Source organism: Osmia bicornis, chromosome 6 (assembly GCF_907164935.1).
Source record: "Osmia bicornis bicornis chromosome 6, iOsmBic2.1, whole genome shotgun sequence".
NCBI classification, from domain to species: Eukaryota; Metazoa; Arthropoda; class Insecta; order Hymenoptera; family Megachilidae; genus Osmia; species Osmia bicornis.
In genome coordinates, this window is record NC_060221.1 from 3,578,942 (window position 1) to 3,597,925 (window position 18,984).

At 39.3% G+C, this 18,984-nt stretch overlaps 6 protein-coding genes and 1 long non-coding RNA gene across 25 annotated transcripts in view; 4 read left to right on the forward strand and 3 right to left on the reverse strand.

The window, feature by feature from the left end:
• The window catches only part of LOC114874647 (E3 ubiquitin-protein ligase lubel), a 50,442-nt gene extending 47,926 nt beyond the window's left edge, over positions 1-2,516 (forward strand). For 11 of the 14 annotated variants that reach the window (XM_029184129.2, XM_029184127.2, XM_029184131.2 and 8 more), the window contains 7 exons: positions 4-282; positions 359-448; positions 559-715; positions 828-1,158; positions 1,659-1,784; positions 1,885-2,053; positions 2,348-2,516. In XM_029184129.2, coding sequence (XP_029039962.2) covers positions 4-282; positions 359-448; positions 559-715; positions 828-1,158; positions 1,659-1,784; positions 1,885-2,053; positions 2,348-2,377 — 1,182 coding nt within the window. In that variant the 3' untranslated portion in view covers positions 2,378-2,516. The other 3 variants (XM_029184126.2, XM_029184125.2, XM_029184128.2) reach the window with 3 other exon arrangements.
• LOC114874661 lies at positions 2,291-3,480 on the reverse strand. The gene is made up of 2 exons (XM_029184159.2): positions 3,359-3,480; positions 2,291-3,286 (listed from the first exon to the last, which is right to left on the reverse strand). Exons 1-2 carry the CDS (start codon positions 3,445-3,447, stop codon positions 2,680-2,682), a joined length of 696 nt encoding a protein of 231 aa, XP_029039992.1. The 5' UTR covers positions 3,448-3,480; the 3' UTR covers positions 2,291-2,679.
• Positions 3,481-3,624: 144 nt separating this feature from the next.
• LOC114874660 (type 1 phosphatidylinositol 4,5-bisphosphate 4-phosphatase) lies at positions 3,625-6,063 on the forward strand. The gene is made up of 6 exons (XM_029184158.2): positions 3,625-4,207; positions 4,291-4,481; positions 4,554-4,763; positions 4,839-4,979; positions 5,133-5,187; positions 5,294-6,063. The coding sequence occupies exons 1-6, from the start codon at positions 4,126-4,128 to the stop codon at positions 5,377-5,379; spliced, it is 765 nt and encodes a 254-aa protein (XP_029039991.1). The 5' UTR covers positions 3,625-4,125; the 3' UTR covers positions 5,380-6,063.
• Positions 6,064-6,147: 84 nt separating this feature from the next.
• LOC114874648 (retinal guanylyl cyclase 2) lies at positions 6,148-15,765 on the forward strand. Of its 6 annotated transcripts, none has more exons than XR_003789130.2 (23): positions 6,148-7,000; positions 8,063-8,430; positions 8,507-8,670; positions 8,799-8,925; positions 8,996-9,148; positions 9,209-9,755; positions 9,830-10,149; positions 10,224-10,329; positions 10,399-10,504; positions 10,617-10,805; positions 10,878-10,958; positions 11,029-11,205; positions 11,292-11,451; positions 11,515-11,664; positions 11,769-11,940; positions 11,996-12,136; positions 12,209-12,401; positions 12,462-12,633; positions 12,711-12,981; positions 13,271-13,282; positions 13,420-13,946; positions 14,044-14,629; positions 15,677-15,765. XR_003789130.2 is itself a non-coding variant. In XM_029184136.2 (23 exons), exons 2-23 carry the CDS (start codon positions 8,166-8,168, stop codon positions 14,325-14,327), a joined length of 4,254 nt encoding a protein of 1,417 aa, XP_029039969.1. In that variant the 5' UTR covers positions 6,148-7,000; positions 8,063-8,165; the 3' UTR covers positions 14,328-15,617. The 6 variants fall into 6 exon arrangements, 5 of the variants coding, with proteins under 5 accessions (XP_029039969.1, XP_046142225.1, XP_029039971.1 ...); XM_029184136.2 differs by lacking the exon at positions 15,677-15,765 and having other exon boundaries at positions 13,420-13,520; positions 13,584-13,946; positions 14,044-15,617; XM_046286269.1 differs by lacking the exon at positions 15,677-15,765 and having other exon boundaries at positions 6,148-6,380; positions 6,454-7,000; positions 14,044-15,617.
• Positions 15,744-16,499, reverse strand: LOC114874662. The gene is made up of 3 exons (XM_029184160.2): positions 16,366-16,499; positions 16,033-16,283; positions 15,744-15,945 (listed from the first exon to the last, which is right to left on the reverse strand). Exons 1-3 carry the CDS (start codon positions 16,441-16,443, stop codon positions 15,762-15,764), a joined length of 513 nt encoding a protein of 170 aa, XP_029039993.2. The 5' UTR covers positions 16,444-16,499; the 3' UTR covers positions 15,744-15,761.
• LOC114874667 lies at positions 15,858-17,876 on the forward strand. Its single transcript, XR_003789132.2, has 3 exons — positions 15,858-16,005; positions 16,842-17,005; positions 17,790-17,876. It is a non-coding gene; the product is annotated as an uncharacterized LOC114874667 (long non-coding RNA).
• LOC114874664 (prisilkin-39-like) lies at positions 17,655-18,519 on the reverse strand. Its single transcript, XM_029184161.2, has 3 exons — positions 18,443-18,519; positions 18,085-18,368; positions 17,655-18,006 (listed from the first exon to the last, which is right to left on the reverse strand). Exons 2-3 carry the CDS (start codon positions 18,366-18,368, stop codon positions 17,865-17,867), a joined length of 426 nt encoding a protein of 141 aa, XP_029039994.2. The 5' UTR covers positions 18,443-18,519; the 3' UTR covers positions 17,655-17,864.
• Positions 18,520-18,984: the final 465 nt, after the last annotated feature.

The following is an 18,984-nucleotide window of genomic DNA, read 5'->3' on the forward strand; positions in this document are numbered from 1 at the left end:
CAGATGGTGTCGATGCTGAAGTGCGTGCATCGATGCTGCAACGAGTGCGCGAAGAATTACTTCACCATTCAGATCAGCGACAGGAACATCACCGACGCGGTTTGCCCGTTCTGCAAGGAACCTAATCTGAAGGACGCGAACGAGGACGAGGTGCTCGAGTACTTCAGTAATCTCGACATACAGCTGAAGACACTTTTAGATCCTCCTATTCACGAACTCTTCCAGAGGAAACTGAGGGATAGAACGCTGATGCAGGATCCCAATTTCAAGTGGTGCATTCAGGTGTTTCCTTTGTGCAGGATTAACGAACCTCTCTATCCTTCAGCACCTCGAGTAATCTGATGTATGTTGCTTTTAGTGCTCGAGCGGATTTTACGCGGATCCGGATCAGAAACGATTAATTTGTCCCGATTGTCGATCGGTCACCTGCGCGCAATGTCGAAGACCGGTACGTATCTTAGGAAATTAAGAGTAAACGCGTCGAGTGCTCAGAAACGCGGCGAAGCGAAAGGGGTAAACGGAAATTACATCCTCCGGAATGATCAATTTCACTTTCAGTGGGAGAAACAGCACCAAGGAATTACGTGCGAGCAATTCGCCGCTTGGAAAGATCAGAACGACCCGGATAATCAAGCCGCAGGTTTAGCTAAGCATCTGGCTGATAATGGGATAGATTGTCCTAAATGCAAATTTCGTTATTCTTTGTCACGAGGAGGTGAGTGGATTTAACAAAATACCATTATCCTTATGTTGAATAGGATCTTCATCGTCGGTGTTTTTAAGTGGACCATGTTTAACATAATTATTGGATCACAAATTCCCTGCAGGTTGCATGCACTTCACGTGCAGTCAATGCAAATACGAGTTTTGCTGCGGTTGTGGCAAGGCATTCATGATGGGAGCGAAATGCTCGGTCAGTCCTTATTGCGCGAAACTGGGCCTTCACGCTCATCATCCGCGAAACTGTCTCTTTTATCTTCGCGATAAGGAGCCGGCGCAGTTGCAACAGCTGTTAAAAGATAATGGAATCGAGTACGATACAGACGGTCCGGCCGGGGAACGCAAGTGCAAAGTGCAGTTGCAGAAAGAAACTCCCACCGGTGTCGTGGACGCGATATGCAACTCGGACGTGGTCGAGGGACACGCTGGTCTCTGCAGGTAATTCTGTCAAACTTTTGCATGCGTTATTAGCGACACCTTTTTGATCATTTTATACACCCTTCTTCGTTAAGTGTTAATGAATATGCATTAAGTCTGGTACTAATTTGATGCTGTACCAAAAAATAAATTGGCTACTTAAAAGATTACTTTTTCCATTGTGACGATGACGTAATTTCTTTTGTACTCTCGCAGCGTGATTCAGCTGCTTTGTGAAGGAGAACACAAAGAGTGAATAACTAATGATACAGTAATTAATAAGACGAGTGTACTTTATAATGACCTTGAACAGCCATTTGATTGCTACAAGGAACATCAAAGATCAACTCCGTTTCCGGAACTTACTGCATGGGACAATTCTTTTAGCATCTTCAAGGCGATCTTTCTTTTCTTGCTCATTAAAATAATAGACATAACAACAAAGAGAATACTTGAAGATGTTAAAAGAAAGAAATGATTTCCTATCATAGTCTCCTCTTAACGTGTCCTTCGATATTCAGGATTCACTATATCGAGTATCTAGTCCGATTGATCCGGCAAACCCAACTGGAACCACTTTCGTTGCTAAATATAGACGATCTTGAGACTTGTGTCAGACGCGCTGGGATAAAGTTGCCATCAAACTGGTATGGTCGTGATCCAGAACATTACAGGATGGACTTGATCGAGGTAAACGAAAGAGAATCGTGCGTGGCACGACTAAATTCTGGGTACTTTTCCCCGCAGGCAGCACTACATTGAATACTTGGCGGGCCTGGTACTGAAGGGCAAACTGGATCCCGTGGCGATCTTTGACTTGAACGACGCCAAGCAAGAACTGCGCCGTCGGGGAAAAGTTCCCCCTGCGAAGGACCAGGAAATGTCCGAGCGGGATTATCTCGAGGCGTGCATTCAGGTGACTAACAACTCCTCTCCTCTCTTCTTCTGCCTCGACACACTGACCGAATTAACACGAAATGCATGAAAGTAGACCTTCGCGTATGACTTTCACAGTCGAAAAACGTGCATACGTGTAATACCGCTGAAAACGGTCGGGAATTGTTAAGTCAGTATTCAGTTTCCACCTTCTATTCCTTTTTGTTTTCATTACCTTATACCAAACAACCGTTCTGTGGATGAATTACACCGTTAATAAGATATAATTTTTTATGTTTAATTAGAGAGAATATAACGTTTGATTATCTTACAGGTTGTACGAAAAGAGATTCCACTGGAGTAAATAGAAGAACAATTAACGCGCGACTTTGTATGATTCATTCTTGATGCATGATGTATAGTGTATTTATTTTATTATATGGATAATGCTGTAGAGAACAGTTTACAATTACAGGAAATAAAAATTGACAATTATTTAATGATTCATGCACGTACAAGAGTCGATTTTGTCAATTGAGGATAGAAATTTTTGAATTACAATACAATTTTTTCTTTTCTTTTTTTTTTAATGAAAAAATGTGTCAAATATTCCTTATATAATAAGTAATAGAACTTTTATAAAATACTTTGATAATAAATTAATTTCTAACAGAGTTCTGTTAAGAAACTATGTAGACTCTTTCTCTTTGGAGGTGTTGCACCTTGATTCACAATATCTTTTAATCTATTTATGTTTAGTTTCTTTAACTTTGGAGTTGGTGTAATAAAGTTTGTAGTACCTCCTACTTTTTTTGTGTTTGTTTCTTTCAATTCTTCCTCGATACTGTCTGTACTCAAATTCGAAATTCCAGAAATATTTAAACCAGCAGATTTATCTTTGGTTCTTTTCTTTCTTCGTTTTTGTACAATTTTACTAATTTCTAAACTAGGTTTCTGTATTCTTATCCTCTGTGGCTTATCAAAAGGTAGTTTTGTACTTTCTAAGCAAACTGAACAATTCAGTAGCAACTTATTTCTTTTATTTTTTAAGCATTTTTCTACCAGATTTCTACGAACTTTAGGTATTCTTTTTTCATTGTTGTTCATAGAATGTATAATCTTCTTAACAGATTTAGAAAGTGGTTTACCTTGCATTAATCGAATACTATGTTTTATTGTATTCCAAAGTGACCCACAATATGGACACATCACAGAGGGACTAAAATTTTGAGATGGTAATAGTATTCCTTTGCTTATTCTTTTACATTTCTCTCTGAAATACAATAAAATTGTTTAATACATGTACATATTAAACCTAAGGTTACAAAAATCATATATAACTTACATGTAAAATGTTTGCAACTTTTTACTTTGCGAACAATTCAGTTTTGTTATAAACTGATTTATGTTCCATAAATGAGTTATTTTTTCCATATCACTTGTTTATGTTTATACAAAACAAAAAAGGTTAAAAGATGTTACACATGCTGCTTATGTGTATCACGAATGCTTACATAAATGTATAGATAATACGTATAATATATATAGATAATACATCTCCAATGATCGAATACTTCCGCTTTAACGATATATAATAGCAATCAAACTTTTGAAAAGCCGTGTAAACGTTGGGGAATGCAGTTGCGGACAAGAAGTGATCGTAACTGGTTAAAGTGTGTCAGTATAACGTTTGATAAACGTTGTATTATGCTTTACAAGCAGATTACATTAGTTCTCGGAAGAATCTTCGACTCTCATGATAGCGTTATTTAACTAATAGTGATCTTTGTTATTATTAAAAAAAACAGAACGGAATAACCTTAAAATACATTCGCATCGAAAACATCACTATTTATTGAGTAACAGGGCAGCCAACGTGGAAAAATGTCAAAGTGCTCGTAGAATTCCTAAACCAATCTATTAAAGATCGACAATGTATTAGTACGGGACATATCCATTGTAGAGAACGGTTTCTGTTCTACAAACAGGCAGAACCACGGAAGGTGTTAGAAAAATTTGTATTTTGTCATCCTTGTCATCGGAGTACCGGGAGTACTGTCAAACAATACTCGAAACAAATTGTTGTCGTTAAGGGTAAATTAATAGATCGACATGGGTGACGGGAGGAATGGTGAACGGCAGCCGTTGTTAAATAACGATAATGTCATTTACAATTCACAAGCGAGTGATTTGGGTAAATAATATTTGATCTCAGTCGTGCAAGGATTAAATTTGTTTAATCCAGTTCCTTGATTTATCCATTATATTTAACATTAGATGAGACACAGTTGACGGTCAGTGCAGTAGTACCTGCAATAGGTCCTGATGAGTTACCACCTCCATACGAATCATGCACTCAATCAGGTGGTATGCCAATGGTTACTTGCAGAGTTTGTCAGGCTATGATAGATATATCTGGTAAAAAGGACCAACATGTTGTCAAATGTGGTCAATGCAATGAAGCTACAGTATGTTCATAAACAAGTTCACTGTAGCGAACAACAATGAATTGATAATAAAAGTATTTATTATTTTTCTAGCCCATACGAAATGCACCACCAGGAAAGAAGTATGTTCGTTGTCCCTGTAATTGTTTACTAATTTGTAAGAGCTCTTCGCAACGTATCGCTTGTCCAAGGCCAAATTGTAAACGTATTATTAATCTTGCTCCAAGTCCAATTACACCACCTGTTCTTTCCATGCCTGGAATGTGTAGGGTATGCTGTGCTCACTGTCATGACACATTTTTGGTAAGAATCAAATGGGAATATATTTTTTATACACCAGTACATTTTAATTAACATGCACCATTTTATATCCCTTAGTTTAATACTTTGAATAATGCTTTGGCTCGATGTCCACATTGTCGAAAAATATCTTCTGTTGGTCCAGATTTTGCTAGAGGTCGAGGTATTGCATTCATTATTGTTGGAATAATAGTCCTAGTAATTGCAATAGCTGTGACTGTAAGTATTATCATAATATATTTTTATAAAATTATTCAATAAATATTTTATATAGCTCATAAGGGACTGTCAGAAATGGACTTTCTATTCTTATTTTCATTCATACTTTTCCTAACGAGAGGTCGTTAATCCTAATATTATGTTCGTTTACAGGTTGGTACACATACATATGTGAAAACTAGCGGTGGAATTTATGTAGCTTATGTTGGTAAGTATAAGAAATGATCTTTATCTGATCTATTTTCTTGATATAAGGATTAATTATCGTAATAAGTACACAATTATTATTGTTATAATTCTAGTCTTTTCTCTAGGTGCATTTCTACTGGCACTTTTGTGCTTGGGACGCAGCATTTATTATTGTACAATGAAAATTAGTATGATAGAAGGTCCCATGTAGTCCCCTGAATGACAATCAATTGGTAATATTTTAAAATCGATTCCTCTAACATCTATGTCGTATAATAATATATTTAGATCAAATGTTTATAGTAACAATATGACATACAAGTCCATTTTGGACAATACTTGGTAGATGTATACATTCTTATGAATGCATATGCAAGTTTGTATTGTTAATATTAAGCAAACCCTCTTTACGTATGCATATGCAGATATACTTACATGTATGGACAAAGAAAACGTGTATCTGATATATGACACTTTCTCATGTAAGGTAATATATCTAGAATTACTAGAAAATGATGGGATGCCCATTTTAAACATAAAGGATTGCTCCTCTGCACTTTTATATACAAGCACAGGACCAATAAAATATCCCCATTGTATTGTTTTCATATCTGAAATAAAGTACGCTATATATGCTTTTTACATCTAAGGTAAACATATAAAATGCACATAGATATATACACAAATATAACATCATTGCATGATTGTTATTCCAATTATAACAGGCTATACATACAGCTACATACATTATGTTTCTAACACCCATACTTGCATTGTTCTTTAAAAGATCCTTTGAAAAGAAAATCTGAATTAATATCATTTAAAAGACACTTCGGGAATTATGTATTATTTGACATGCAAGTAAAATTATATAAAATACACATATTAAATATTATCTATTTTATTACTACACAAATTATTCAATTGTTTCCTTCCTCTGATTAACAGTTCAATAATAACATAATTTTAACGTTATGCAAAGATAGATACCTATTACTCGACAGATAACAGGTTTCCTACCATTACACAGCAGATAATAGGTTTCCATTTGTTGTTAAAGAGTATATGCATAAATATTTTATGAGAAGCCTATAGAGTAGGAGCCATCAACACCTTAAGAGGAAGAAGGGCGAACCTCTATAATCCGGATGAATCAGTGTCTATTAACATAATTTTATATCAATATTTTTCGTTTCAAAACTTAAATTTTAGGTAATTTTCAAAGCATATCCTTTACTATGTATATGTATGTATAAACTGTTAGATATAGCTAGACTTTTTTCAGATTTGGCCAAATAGTAACATTTCGATAAGATTATTAAGAGGAAAAAGGATAGTAGAGGAAAAGAAGGAGAGACGAGGTAAAGGATAGTTTGGAGGGTGGAATGGTGAATAAAAGGAAGCTGGAGAAGGGTGTAATAGCAACGGGAAATGAAACGGGTGCGGGTGGATCTGCGTGATGGTGCTCGTCCTCGGCTCCCCGGGACGCGAGCAACCGTTTGCTCCCTCGTGATAACGTCACGCGGAGCATGTGTAGTAGAGGGGTAGCATTCGCGACGTTAGTTCGATACCGAACGCCGTGGCGTTCGGATTGTCCAAAACGTTTGTGTTCTTTTCATTTCGATCTTTTCCGCTTTGACACGCGTATTTTATTCGTTTTACATTAGAAATCGAGGACGTTCGAAATACGAAAACGTAACTTTGTTGTCGGTTAGTCACGATATGCGTATTTTCAAAACGTCTTTGACATCACGCATCCCCTTCTGGTACATACGCAAGCAAAAGAAGAGGGAACTATTTCATCGTTGTTCTTTCTCGCGAACAGACAAACGGTAAGACGAATCGTCGAGCTGACAATGAGCGTAAACTTTTAATTACCTACTTGTACTTGCTCTGTCCCGCCGTAAACTTTTCACGGTACATCAGCCTTAACTGAAAGCTGAGTGATTCGCATCTTATAACGAACCGATTAATTCTTTTCGTCTAAATGCTAGTATTTCCAACGTTTTCAATTAAAATTACTTAAACAATATTTTTCTACCATCGTGTTTTTTAATCAGGCATCGAAGTAACATTGGACTGACCGATTTGCATAACTGCGAGACCAATACTTCTTTGATAATTCTTTCATTATTTTAATAGAAATAATCGAAAAGCGACAATCGACAATGCTACATATCAAATGGTACTTGTAAAAGATATACAACTTTTGCATTCCTTTATTCCAATTTATTAACTTCGCCCAGTATTCGACGTTATCCGAAGAGTCTATTCGTAGATTCTTTATCACTGCTAGCTATTGAGCTACATATTGATCGCGATCGGTACCGATGCAATTTATCAATCTAACAGAGAATTCTTTCCTCTTCGTTTTCGTACATCGTTCATCCATTCGTTATCTATCTCTGTCCGATAAAAATTTCAAGCATTTTGAATTATTTAGATCCATTAAGTTGCAACGGCAAGGTGTTTTTATTATGAATAGCCAGGGCAACAGCAGCTGCGAAAAATCGTTGAAAAATATTTTTAGTAACGGTGAATATTAAATGCGGTGGAAAATGTTTACAGCGAATTAATTTACCGTAATGAGATTATGTAGACCTTTTTGTACGAAAAGATCGTGCATGCTCTAGTAACTCGGTTTATCCTGCGTCGTTCCGGACTTCCGCGCTTGTTAAATCGATCTCGCCATAAATAAAATCTGTATAGCGCGGAAAAATTATTTGACTGCGGTAGAATGTATATATATATATTTGAAGGAATCAATGATCGTTCTACGTCAATAACGTAGCGAGTATTGAAAAGTTTTTCTTTTGAATAATAAAAAATGACCGGACACGAAGGATCTCCGTCGGTTTTACAAATGATCTTGTGCTTTTTCTTTTCGTACGCAGCAAGGATAGTAGCAGAAGACGAATACGGAGACAAATAGATACGGGTCAATAGACTATCAAAGGAGGATAAGCGTGGGCGAGCGGTAAATAGGGTTGCAGGCACATGGCCGGAAACTCTTTCCGCTGGCTCTGGTCGTGGATCTCAATGGTGATCCTGCCCGGCTATTTGCTTCCTTTGAATAGCGAACAAATTCCATGTGTTTCTTACGTACCGACTACAACCGAAGTCAACGATGATCAATTTCAAACGGAAATAATGGTGTTTTTGAGAGAATACTGCGACGACATTGAGACGAATTCGACGGATATCCAAGATTACTTGGATCGATCTAATTTCGACGTACAAATTACCATTATACCCTCCTCTCGTATGTTTTTTTATTTTTCTATTATACTTTCCTGTCGTAGTAACTAAACGGTGTAATTGAGTTTCCAAAATTGTAGAATCCTGCGAAACTAGAACCTGGGGTCTCGATGCCTTGTTACGAGTACTTGGACAAAGAAGGGTGAAAGCTTTGGTAGCCGCGCTTGACTCGCCAATGTGCGAAGTTACTGTTAAACTTGCACGCCTCTGGAACATACCGCTTTTCACATGGACCTGTCCCTTAGTAAGCAATTAAACAATAACTCTGCGATGGATGAATAAATGTTGAAGTCCGAGACATTTCTCGATTTAAGGAATACGTAGAGATTACATCCCATGTACCCACAATGACTTGGTCAATGTTTGTTTCAGACAGATTTGGAAGAAAGAGAATTCTCGTCCGTCGTCAGATTATCTCCCTCCTTACCGATGATAGCGAAAGCCTTAACAGAGATGCTGATTCATTTACAGTGGAAGAGTGTAATGGTAATAGGAACAGGTAAATTTGCTGCTTGCAATTAGAAACATTCTTTGGATCTGGATGGATCGTTTGCAAATTTCAATTACAGATCGCGAACCATGGTTAAGTCTAGAGAGAGCTCTCTTGAATTCTCTTCGAAGCATAGGAAGTGTATTGCGGTATCGCGCAATAATACCATACAGAGCATCGTTTCAAGAGATTCGGCAAATTCTTCGTCCTGCTTACAACATCTCTCGTAGAGGTGAGTTCGTTTCTTCCTTTGAAGTTCTTCAAACTTCCCTTCGTATCCGATTCTCCACAGTTACCATATTATGCCTTCCCACGTCTGAGGAGAACGACCTGACGTCTCGTGTTCTCATCGAGCTGGACATCGCGCAGCAGTCTTCCAATTCTGTATGGAACTCCATGATCATGATCGTACACACCGTCGACGATGATCTCTTTCTACCGAACACTAATTCGTCAGCTTACAGCCTCGATTCCACCACGTCCGTTACGTTTTCCGACTTATTATCCTGGAATTTTTCAACATTGAACGCGTCGCACGAACAATTGAGCGTTGATAGTCGCGAGCAAGTGGGTGAACAAGAGAAGCAACGAGATGACGAGGAAGAAGAATATAAAGAAGAAAGAGGAGAGGAGGAAGAAGAGGAGGAAGAGGAACAGGAACATCAACAACAACCACAACGACGAAGACGACGACGTCGAAGGAGGCGACGACGACTGTTACAGCAGAAATTACAAACTTCGGAGAACGAACAAATCGATGAACGTCGATTCTTCCCGCCAAAGAATTTAAGCTCTGCTTTCCTAGAAAGATTATTGACAATCACGCCACTCGATTATAGGTATATTATCGTTGTTCAATTTGTCAAGGGTAGCTGAAACAGGGTGAAAATTGAAAAGACGCGTTTGTCCACAGATACGATGTAGAGAAATTGTACGAGGGCGTACAAGAGTACATGGTACCGACGCTGATGGACCGTTTGAACGAAACTCTCAACATCTTACTATACGATGACAATTCCAGTATAAATGCCTTCAATAACAAAATTTATACGTATGTTTTGCTGGATTGGCGCAATGATGTTTGGAAGCCCATCATGATCACTATCGAGAGACGAGAAAAGTTATCCGTCCGGAGATTATCTACTAACGCCGTAGCGTTCCGCGATACGAAGGATACCGATCTTTTCAAATGTAACGTAGACGGCAATGTGTACGCCATTTTCGATTGCACGGGTAAAGGATTCAGGAAATAAATGAAAATAACGTCGTTTTGAGTTTTATTGATACATCAAGATATTCTCTTTCAGAGGATACTTCGGACGAATCAGCCTTTCGTATCGCGCACATCGTGAGCATCGTTCTGGGATCGATGTTGCTTACCGTGGTCGCGATATTGGCAGCTCTTCTAATTAGGTACGAGACATTTTACTAAATTTTATCATATATCGTATGGTAATTGCAGTTGAAACGTTTAAATTGTAGGAAAAGGCTGGTTACGAGGCGGATGTCGAAAGGGCCGTACAAGATCATATTAACAACGTCGGATTTCGTATTCCCTCAAGTGGCTCCTCAGCTGGATGCTAGAAGGGTGAGTCGCGGAGGAACGTTTACGGCATAAGAGGACAAAGAATGCTCGACTGGTTGTATGTATGTACACGAAGACGTTGTCGACGATACCGTCCGATAAAACAATATTACAGGTGGACGAGAGCATCGAAACGATGCTGTGCTGTTGGTTGCAACAACTTCAAGAATTCGGTGGTCCCGACATGGAGAAGCCTGATCTCCTCCAACTGGGAAGCGTGTCCTCGTTGAAACCATGCTTGAAGACAAGCACCGGGAACCTCAGTCGTCACGGTTTCTTCAAAGACCCGCGTGCCAGATACAACGTGAGCATACGCGAACCGATTCCAGTGTTCATACGTTTACGATTAATACTTGTTTGTCTTACGATTCGTCAGGGTGATTTGGTACAACTAAAAGAACTGCCAGGTCAGGGGACGTTTGAATTAAAGAGCAAGGCTATGGACGTGCTGGTGATGGTAAGGATATCTTTCAAATCAAGTTAAAGACTTCAACATTCCACGTTTTACGACACATCGTGTTTCTTAGATCCACGGGTTGCGACACGAAAATCTGAATCCCCTGATAGGATGTTTGAACGAACCGACGAGGCCTTGTCTCGTCTACGAGTACTGTTCGAGAGGATCGTTGGAAGATGTATTGATGCAGGATGAGATCAAGCTCGATTGGTCTTTCAGATTGTCCTTACTCACCGATCTTGTGCGAGTAAATAATCCTTTCGAAATATTTCACCAACACAGAGGCAGCTACCACCTCGCTCATTTTCTTAATTGACGATTTCTGTTCAAAAGGGTATGAGATATCTTCATGGAACGCCAGTGCGAGTACACGGTTATTTAACTTCGCGAAATTGTGTAATCGATGCTCGTTGGGTTCTGAAAGTGACCGACTACGGACTACCCGCTTTCTACGAAGCGCAGAACATTGTTCCTCCAGCAAAAACCGCTCGAGGTGCGATATTTGTTGTACCATTTTGTACTTTATGAATCAATGATTTTATATGTTTGCTGGCAGATCTGTTATGGACGGCACCCGAGTTGTTAAGGCAACCGAATGTACGAAAAAGGGGAACTCAACCTGGAGATGTTTACAGTTTTGGCATTATCATGCAGGAAGTGGTAGTTCGTGGAGAACCGTTCTGCATGCTTTCTCTCTCCCCGGAAGGTAACTGATAAGAAATGAATACTTCAAGTTTATGGTAATAAGAAAAGGGAAAGGTAGTTCAAAGGAGGTTTTTTAACGCGTAGTGTTTTTATGCGTTGCCACAGAGATAATCGAAAAAGTAATGAAACCACCACCGTTGATCAGACCTTCGGTAAGTAAAGGCGCCGCGCCTCCCGAAGCGATACACATTATGCGTCAATGTTGGGCAGAAGCGGCCGATATGAGACCCGATTACGACGACGTTCACGATCTTTTCAAGAAACTCAACCATGGAAGGTAAAATTTCCTCGTTTTCCCAAAGACAATTGTCCCTATTAATTATCATTTTCAGAAAAGTCAATTTTGTCGATACGATGTTTCAAATGTTGGAGAAGTACTCGAACAATCTGGAGGAACTTATACGCGAACGTACAGAACAGTTGGACATGGAAAAGAAGAAAACGGAACAGTTATTGAATCGAATGTTACCGAGGTGCACTATTCTACACGTATCGGTTCGAATACCGATGATTTGTTTGCTAAGATCCCTTGAATTTTATTGCAGTTCCGTTGCTGAAAAATTGAAACTGGGCATGCCCGTCGATCCTGAGGAATTTCGAGAAGTGACGATTTATTTTTCGGACATTGTTGGTTTCACCACCATTTCCGCGCATTCCACCCCGTTTCAAGTGGTCGATCTTCTAAACGATCTTTATACCTGTTTCGATGCAACCATTAACGCGTACACTGTGTACAAGGTGATTGAAAGTAATATACCTAAATATTAAGTACTTTAACAACTTTTTCTAACGTTACAGGTCGAAACTATTGGAGACGCTTACATGGTCGTAGGTGGCTGTCCGGTAAGAATACCCGACCATGCTACACAAATAGCTACGATGGCGCTCGATTTACTGCATCAGAGTGGAAAGTTCAAAGTGAAACACCTGCCAAATACTCAACTGAGACTCCGAATTGGCCTTCACACCGGTTAAGTGTCGTTACGTTTGGAAATTGATTATAAATTAATCAATTCAATCCTAATTAATCCTTTCCTAAACGTGTAGGTCCGTGTTGTGCCGGTGTGGTTGGCTTAACGATGCCAAGATATTGCTTGTTCGGTGATACCGTGAACACCGCGTCCAGAATGGAATCAACCGGTGCACCCTGGCGTATACACTTGAGTCAAGCGACCAGAGATCGACTCACCCAGGTGGGTGGATATCACATTGAATATCGTGGCTCAACGGAAGTGAAAGGCAAAGGAAGGATGCCTACTTATTGGTTGCTAGGAAAGCAAGGTTTCGATAAGGAACTTCCAACGCCGCCAATTTTCGGGTAAGTCTTTTCGCTAATGCACGCTGTGTGTTCGGTTCACTTCATTCAGTTCAATTCAGGTCGATTCAGTTTCGTTTAATTTTTTTTAATCCTCCTGACTATTTTGTAAAATCCTGCGACTATGAGGTGAGTGAGTAAACAAAAGTAGATTCGAACATTCTTCAACATTAACAACTCCGGTAACGTTCATTGCATTTGCATATAGATGTTTTGGTAGATCTTTATTCGAGATGTTTGCTTTTCAGATTTTTAATGCTTTTATCTGTTGCCATACTGCCGCCATCTTCAGGGAAAACAATAGGTAAGTGAACGTTAACAAACAGCGAGTTGAATGATAGAAATATATGTGTGCATGATAGCCTGACATATGTATAATGTCCAAATGTATTCTTTCATCAAAACCTACTGCTAACTAGTTTCAATCTGTTTCAACGAAAGGTTAAACGAGAGTCTGATATTGGAGGATCTGACCACTAATGATGAAACGAACGCGCCACAGGCAGAGGCGAAGGAAAGAATCGACGGAAAATCGGACAGTGGTGAGATTGGTGCAAACGCGAACAAGAATAACGAGGATGACACGAGAACGTGTAACGTTGCAGTATCCATCGAGGATGATAAAGCTAGCGGTCCGAATTCTTCTGGAAAATCACCGACAAATATCTCTACCGTTTCGTTGAAAGATAAGTCGAACGAAAGAGGAACCGGTAACGTAGATCCGAGTAACGTAACGAAAAGCACCTCCGGCGATAATCAAGCGTCTCTTGGAGCATCCAGCATATTTTATACGGACACGACGGTTCTTGGCGCGTCTACCACTTCCCTCGCATCGATTTCAAGCTCAGCCACGAACCCCTTCAGACCAGCACCTCCGAGACATCGAAGAATAACTGGCTACATCGACGAGAATGACTTAAGCACCCCGTATAATCATTACAGATGCCTTTCTCCCAACGAACAGTATGGTAAATCTCATCGTTTTTATACTTTATTTTTCTTTCCTTCGTACTCTAGGAGGTGGTATAACTTTCCTTTGTCTTCCTCGTTTCTTGTCTATCTTAGGGAGAAGTACAGGGTGTCGTTTCTTGAAAAGACAGTTCAGTTTGGATCGGCCTGATGATGCTGTTTGCGCTAGCTTCATCGAGCAAACCAGTTACCATCAGCAACAACGACAACAGCAGCAACAAAATCTGAACACACCTAGACTGTATAAACAAAACAGCGCTGGCGCGGCAAACGATTTGGAACGCATCGAAGAAGTTCCTTCAACCCCGGCTCCTCTCTTGCAACATTATAGACAGGCAGCTTCGGTATCCCTCTCTGTAGAATCTTTGACGTTACGTTAAGAGCATTCAGATCGATCATCGTTAAGATTCAATGTCGCTGAAACGAGACAATCGTCATGTATCGAGAAATCGTGAACATTTCGTGACAAGCATCGAATCGCCCTGTTTTGCAAGACGAGCAGGAACTCGTTGCAAATATCCATCGATGCGAAAACGATATGTATGTTTATTTTTCGTCTGTCCATCACCGTTTCTCTACAATTTTTCAGTCGTGGATCGACAATTGGACAAAATGAAAATTCAGAGGGAAAAAGTTTACACTCGTTATCGCGGATGACAATCTCAATTACGTACAAACGTTTGTGGGTATATCAATTTTTTTATTATTTCACTTCTTTATTTCTTATTATTCAAACGACTCGAATAATTACTCTTTATGTTTATTTCTATACAAATCTGCTGTGAAAGGAATTTTTGATACATCTATGATTTTAAGTTATGTCTTTCTCTCTTTTTTTTCTTGTTTCTTTTACTTAGTTTTTCTTATTGGTACAACCATACCATCACGTTCGAATCGTAGACAATAATTCGATAACTCATCATGAAGGGGAACACGATTTTCTTGGTTTTTTCCGCGTTTCCCCTCGTCCTACAACTACGCGAATTCTATGAATATATCGAAATTAATGATAAGAATATTAGTTGATATCGCATACCATGCATAAAATATATGGCAAATGAATTCCAACAGGGCACACGCGAACGTGTCTCGTGTGATCATGCAATAATTTATGTTAATTATATATGAATAAGTGTATATAATCACGGAATATGTACACGCATGGACAAATTTGTGTGGGAAAATTTTCAATAAGTTCGTTTGTTTGTGACGAGATCATGGTATTAAATTGAACGTCCTGTTAATAAATTATACCGACATTGACAAAGCTTCTTACCGTGAAAATAAATGAGAAAAAAAAAAGAAAGAGAAGAATACTTGATCGGTATAAGGTGTAAAATGCAAGTAAATGCAAGTATGTTTTTTTGAATGCCTTTAGGGAAATTAATGTGCTATATATGTCCGTGTTCTTTATCTTCTACGATGATACTATCGAGGATGAAATATAAAATGAATGTTTAGAGAACTTTTTATCTTTCTAAAGTAACGTTGTTTTTCAACAACGAGTTTGAGCAACATTTTGCTCGGATTGTATCAATTTCAATTATAGAGATATATGTTAGAAAGAGGGAAAAAAAAAGAGAAAAGACAAAATTTCAACAGAAATACAAACATACGTATATTATTCGCTCTTTGTATTTACAATATATTATACGCTCTCTTATCTTTAATTCCACAGCAATCGTCCCAAATATCCATCATAATCAACATGCGTTTTTCATGTTACCAGCTCCTTGAAACAGAGGTGACAAAATTAAAATTACAATTTTGTTCATACTCCTATAATAGAAGAGACAGTCCATGATAAACGATGCTCACCCATAAGGAGAAGACTCTCTGTATTCAACATGTACGGGTTTATAAACTGGAGCAGGCCTTTCGATTATTCTTTCAATATAAACAGGCTTCTCAACGTATTCAACGTATTTCGTGGACGCCGGGGGTGGCGACAGATACACGTGGCGTACTTCCGGTGCCGAATAATATCCTGCTTTGTACCTGAAAGCAGACGTACAAATGAGAAGACGTTTAAAAGATTTCCAACAGGAACTGCTGGTGGTATGTATATAGAGAAAAATTGCTTACCCTTTCGCGATACCCAAACCGAATCCTAGAAGACCAGCACCGATCAATTTCTTTTTCAAGAAAAGCGTTCTTTTTTGCCTGTTTAAAGGGGCTGTTGCATCCCCTTCATCGCTTCCCCTTATTTCACCAGCATCGTAATTTAACAGCGTTGATTGACTCTGTTCCGACAACGAGCTGTCGTCTTCGGCTTTGATGAACATCACCAAACAACAGCACGTAATTGCAAGAATTGCAACGCTGGATAGATGCACCTGTCGAGTGGAACAATTTAATTGCATACGGACTTACAATTTTTTACTTACGTCCAATGTAACGTTCGTTGGTTTGTCTTACCATTGTGTCTTCTGGGTTTATCGAACGGGTTAGCGATGATCGGAAACGTAAAGAGAGCGTTGTCTCGTGTGATACCATTTCGATAGCCCCCTTTGATTTTATACAGTCGCGCCTACCTTCGACCACCCAATTCTCCCACCTATCAATACGATTCTATCCGCGTTCCTCTGATGTTCGATATTGGAGGTGAACCAATTGCAACAAGTTCATTATACGATTCGGGTATAGAGATTGCCAATTTGAAGATTAGCATTCCTTTGCGGCAACTATTACAATTTGCCAGTAACTTTCTCATCCTGATATCAAATTGGAAAATTTACCATGGTAAATTGTGATATTTAACATGGTACCCTGGTAGAGATATTGATAATTATTTTTTTAATATAATCTTTCAATTTTCTATTATAAATTATCATGATAATGGTACTATTCTACCCTGTTTTATCGTTTTCATTTTTTTTTTTTTTTTCAAACAGCTCTAAACGTTTCATTAGCCTGCTGCATAGACGAAAAGGATGGATTAGAACAATGACAATGAATCGATACGTAACAATAGTAAAACGTAATCCAGTACGTGACCATTTATGAGAGCCGGGGAAATGAGATCGATGATCCGCGTTCCAAACCCATTACATTCGACGTAAGTAAATTAAAGTATGTACGTACGTACGTGACTGGTGGTTGCGGCTATGTGTTCACTCGTACCACGAACTCGACAAACGATCATTGAATAATAATGAATCGTCTTTTATCCTATCGTATTCCGTTGACCAATCTAATTCGGATCTCCCACCCCGCTTCTTTCGTTAAAAAAAAAATCATAGAAACTTATCGAATCGCAGGATAAATAGCAAAGAGTGCAACCATGAATGGATAATGTCGATAGCTACGGATAGATTCCCTAATACTTTGAAGTAGTTACGTTCCAATTGCCATTCGGATTTCCATTTCAATTTCAATTTCGATTTCGATTTCGTACTCTTGCATCGTTTCGAGTCATTGCGTATTCGTCAACGGAAATCCATCACGCAATATTTTTGACCGCGTGTCTTACCTCCCAACGAACGGGTTACCCAATTCTCACCATACTCGAGTTTTCAAACTCACGCCGACGGTTTTTACCGAATCGTCACTCGTCGAAATTGAGTACCGTGTTACAACACGTCACGGGTGAAATTCACCACGTACAGTGGTATTCTTTGAACGTAAACGTTAGCGGTTACATACACTTTGCACGTTTGAAGAAAAATACTCGAAGGAAAGTGAAGAGATCAAGAACTATGCGTGGGTATATTCGTAGACTGTTCATTTTATTTAGACAAACTCGAAAATGATAATAATAGCAAAAGTTGAATGTTAATGTTCAATTCTATTTCAGATTGCAAAAAGAAACTTGAGCTCTAACTTTGCGTTTTCCTTTTCAGGTGGTTGCGTCTGACTATTGCATAGAATTTCTTCTCTGTATAAACCCAAATATCCATGAACACTATCGGTCATTATTAATACCAAGCTGATTCTTCTACGTAAACAGAAGGCGCGTGGTTGTAATGCCCGTATCCGCTGGTATAGACGCTTTCATAACCACCGCCGTAGCCGCCAGAATAACCACCGCTGTACCCGCCAGAGTAACCACCCCCGAATCTACAAGAAACAACGAAAGCAATGCGTGTAATTCACGAATGATCTTTGAAAAGCATTGCGAATAGTGATTCTACTCACTGTTTAGCTTTGTACAAGCCTGCTCCGAGAAGTCCTGCGCCAACCACGGCTTTAGCACCTACCGCAGCACCCCCGAGTAAAAGAGCCTTCTTTCCAAGGAGTGCTGCTCCTCCGAGCAAAGCAAGTTTACCGATTGGAGCTCTTTTCACTCGATAAACCGCCGTCTCCTCTGCTCGATCCTCTCGCGTGATCGACTGATCCTCTTCCGGCGCGATCAAGGATCGAGCATGCAAACACTCGATCAGCAACAGCACCACCAGCACGAGAACGTAACGCGGATTCATCTGAGAAAGTTACAAGTGAAATGAATGTTTAACATAGAATGTATTTGCGAAAGAATGGAAGAAGAAACACTAACTTCGTCGGAATTGATTTTACGAGGAAAATGTTCGCGGGCTTTAAAGCGGAAGACTTTTATACGCGGGAAGTCCAGATTTTATCCCTTCTACTAGGATCATTCTAATTTTAAAACCGGATTTCGCGGATCTCCTCCTCTTCGGACTTATCAAGCATCATCTTTGCTTAACCATTTCCCCCTACTTTTGATCCTTCGTAGTTGAACTCGCCTCCCAACCGGTTGAAACCTTTGAAGAAAAAGCGAGGATGATCGTGGATGAACGGGGTCATTAACCTCTCATTAAATCGCTTGTTTATTTATTACGACGCCGTGGTTAATTAACGGCCGGTGCGTTGATTCATTCTTGAATCGCGTAAAGAACGATGTGATCAGATGTGATTTATCCGTTGAAAACTGGAGAAAAGAGAGACGGATGCGTCACTGACCATCAGCTTTCACTGGTCGATGCTGTGTTGATCGATTCTCTTTGCTTTTGACGACCTTGAACATGCCACGAGTCTTTCTATCCCTCTCCAGCTCGATTCACTAACGTTCAGGCTTTA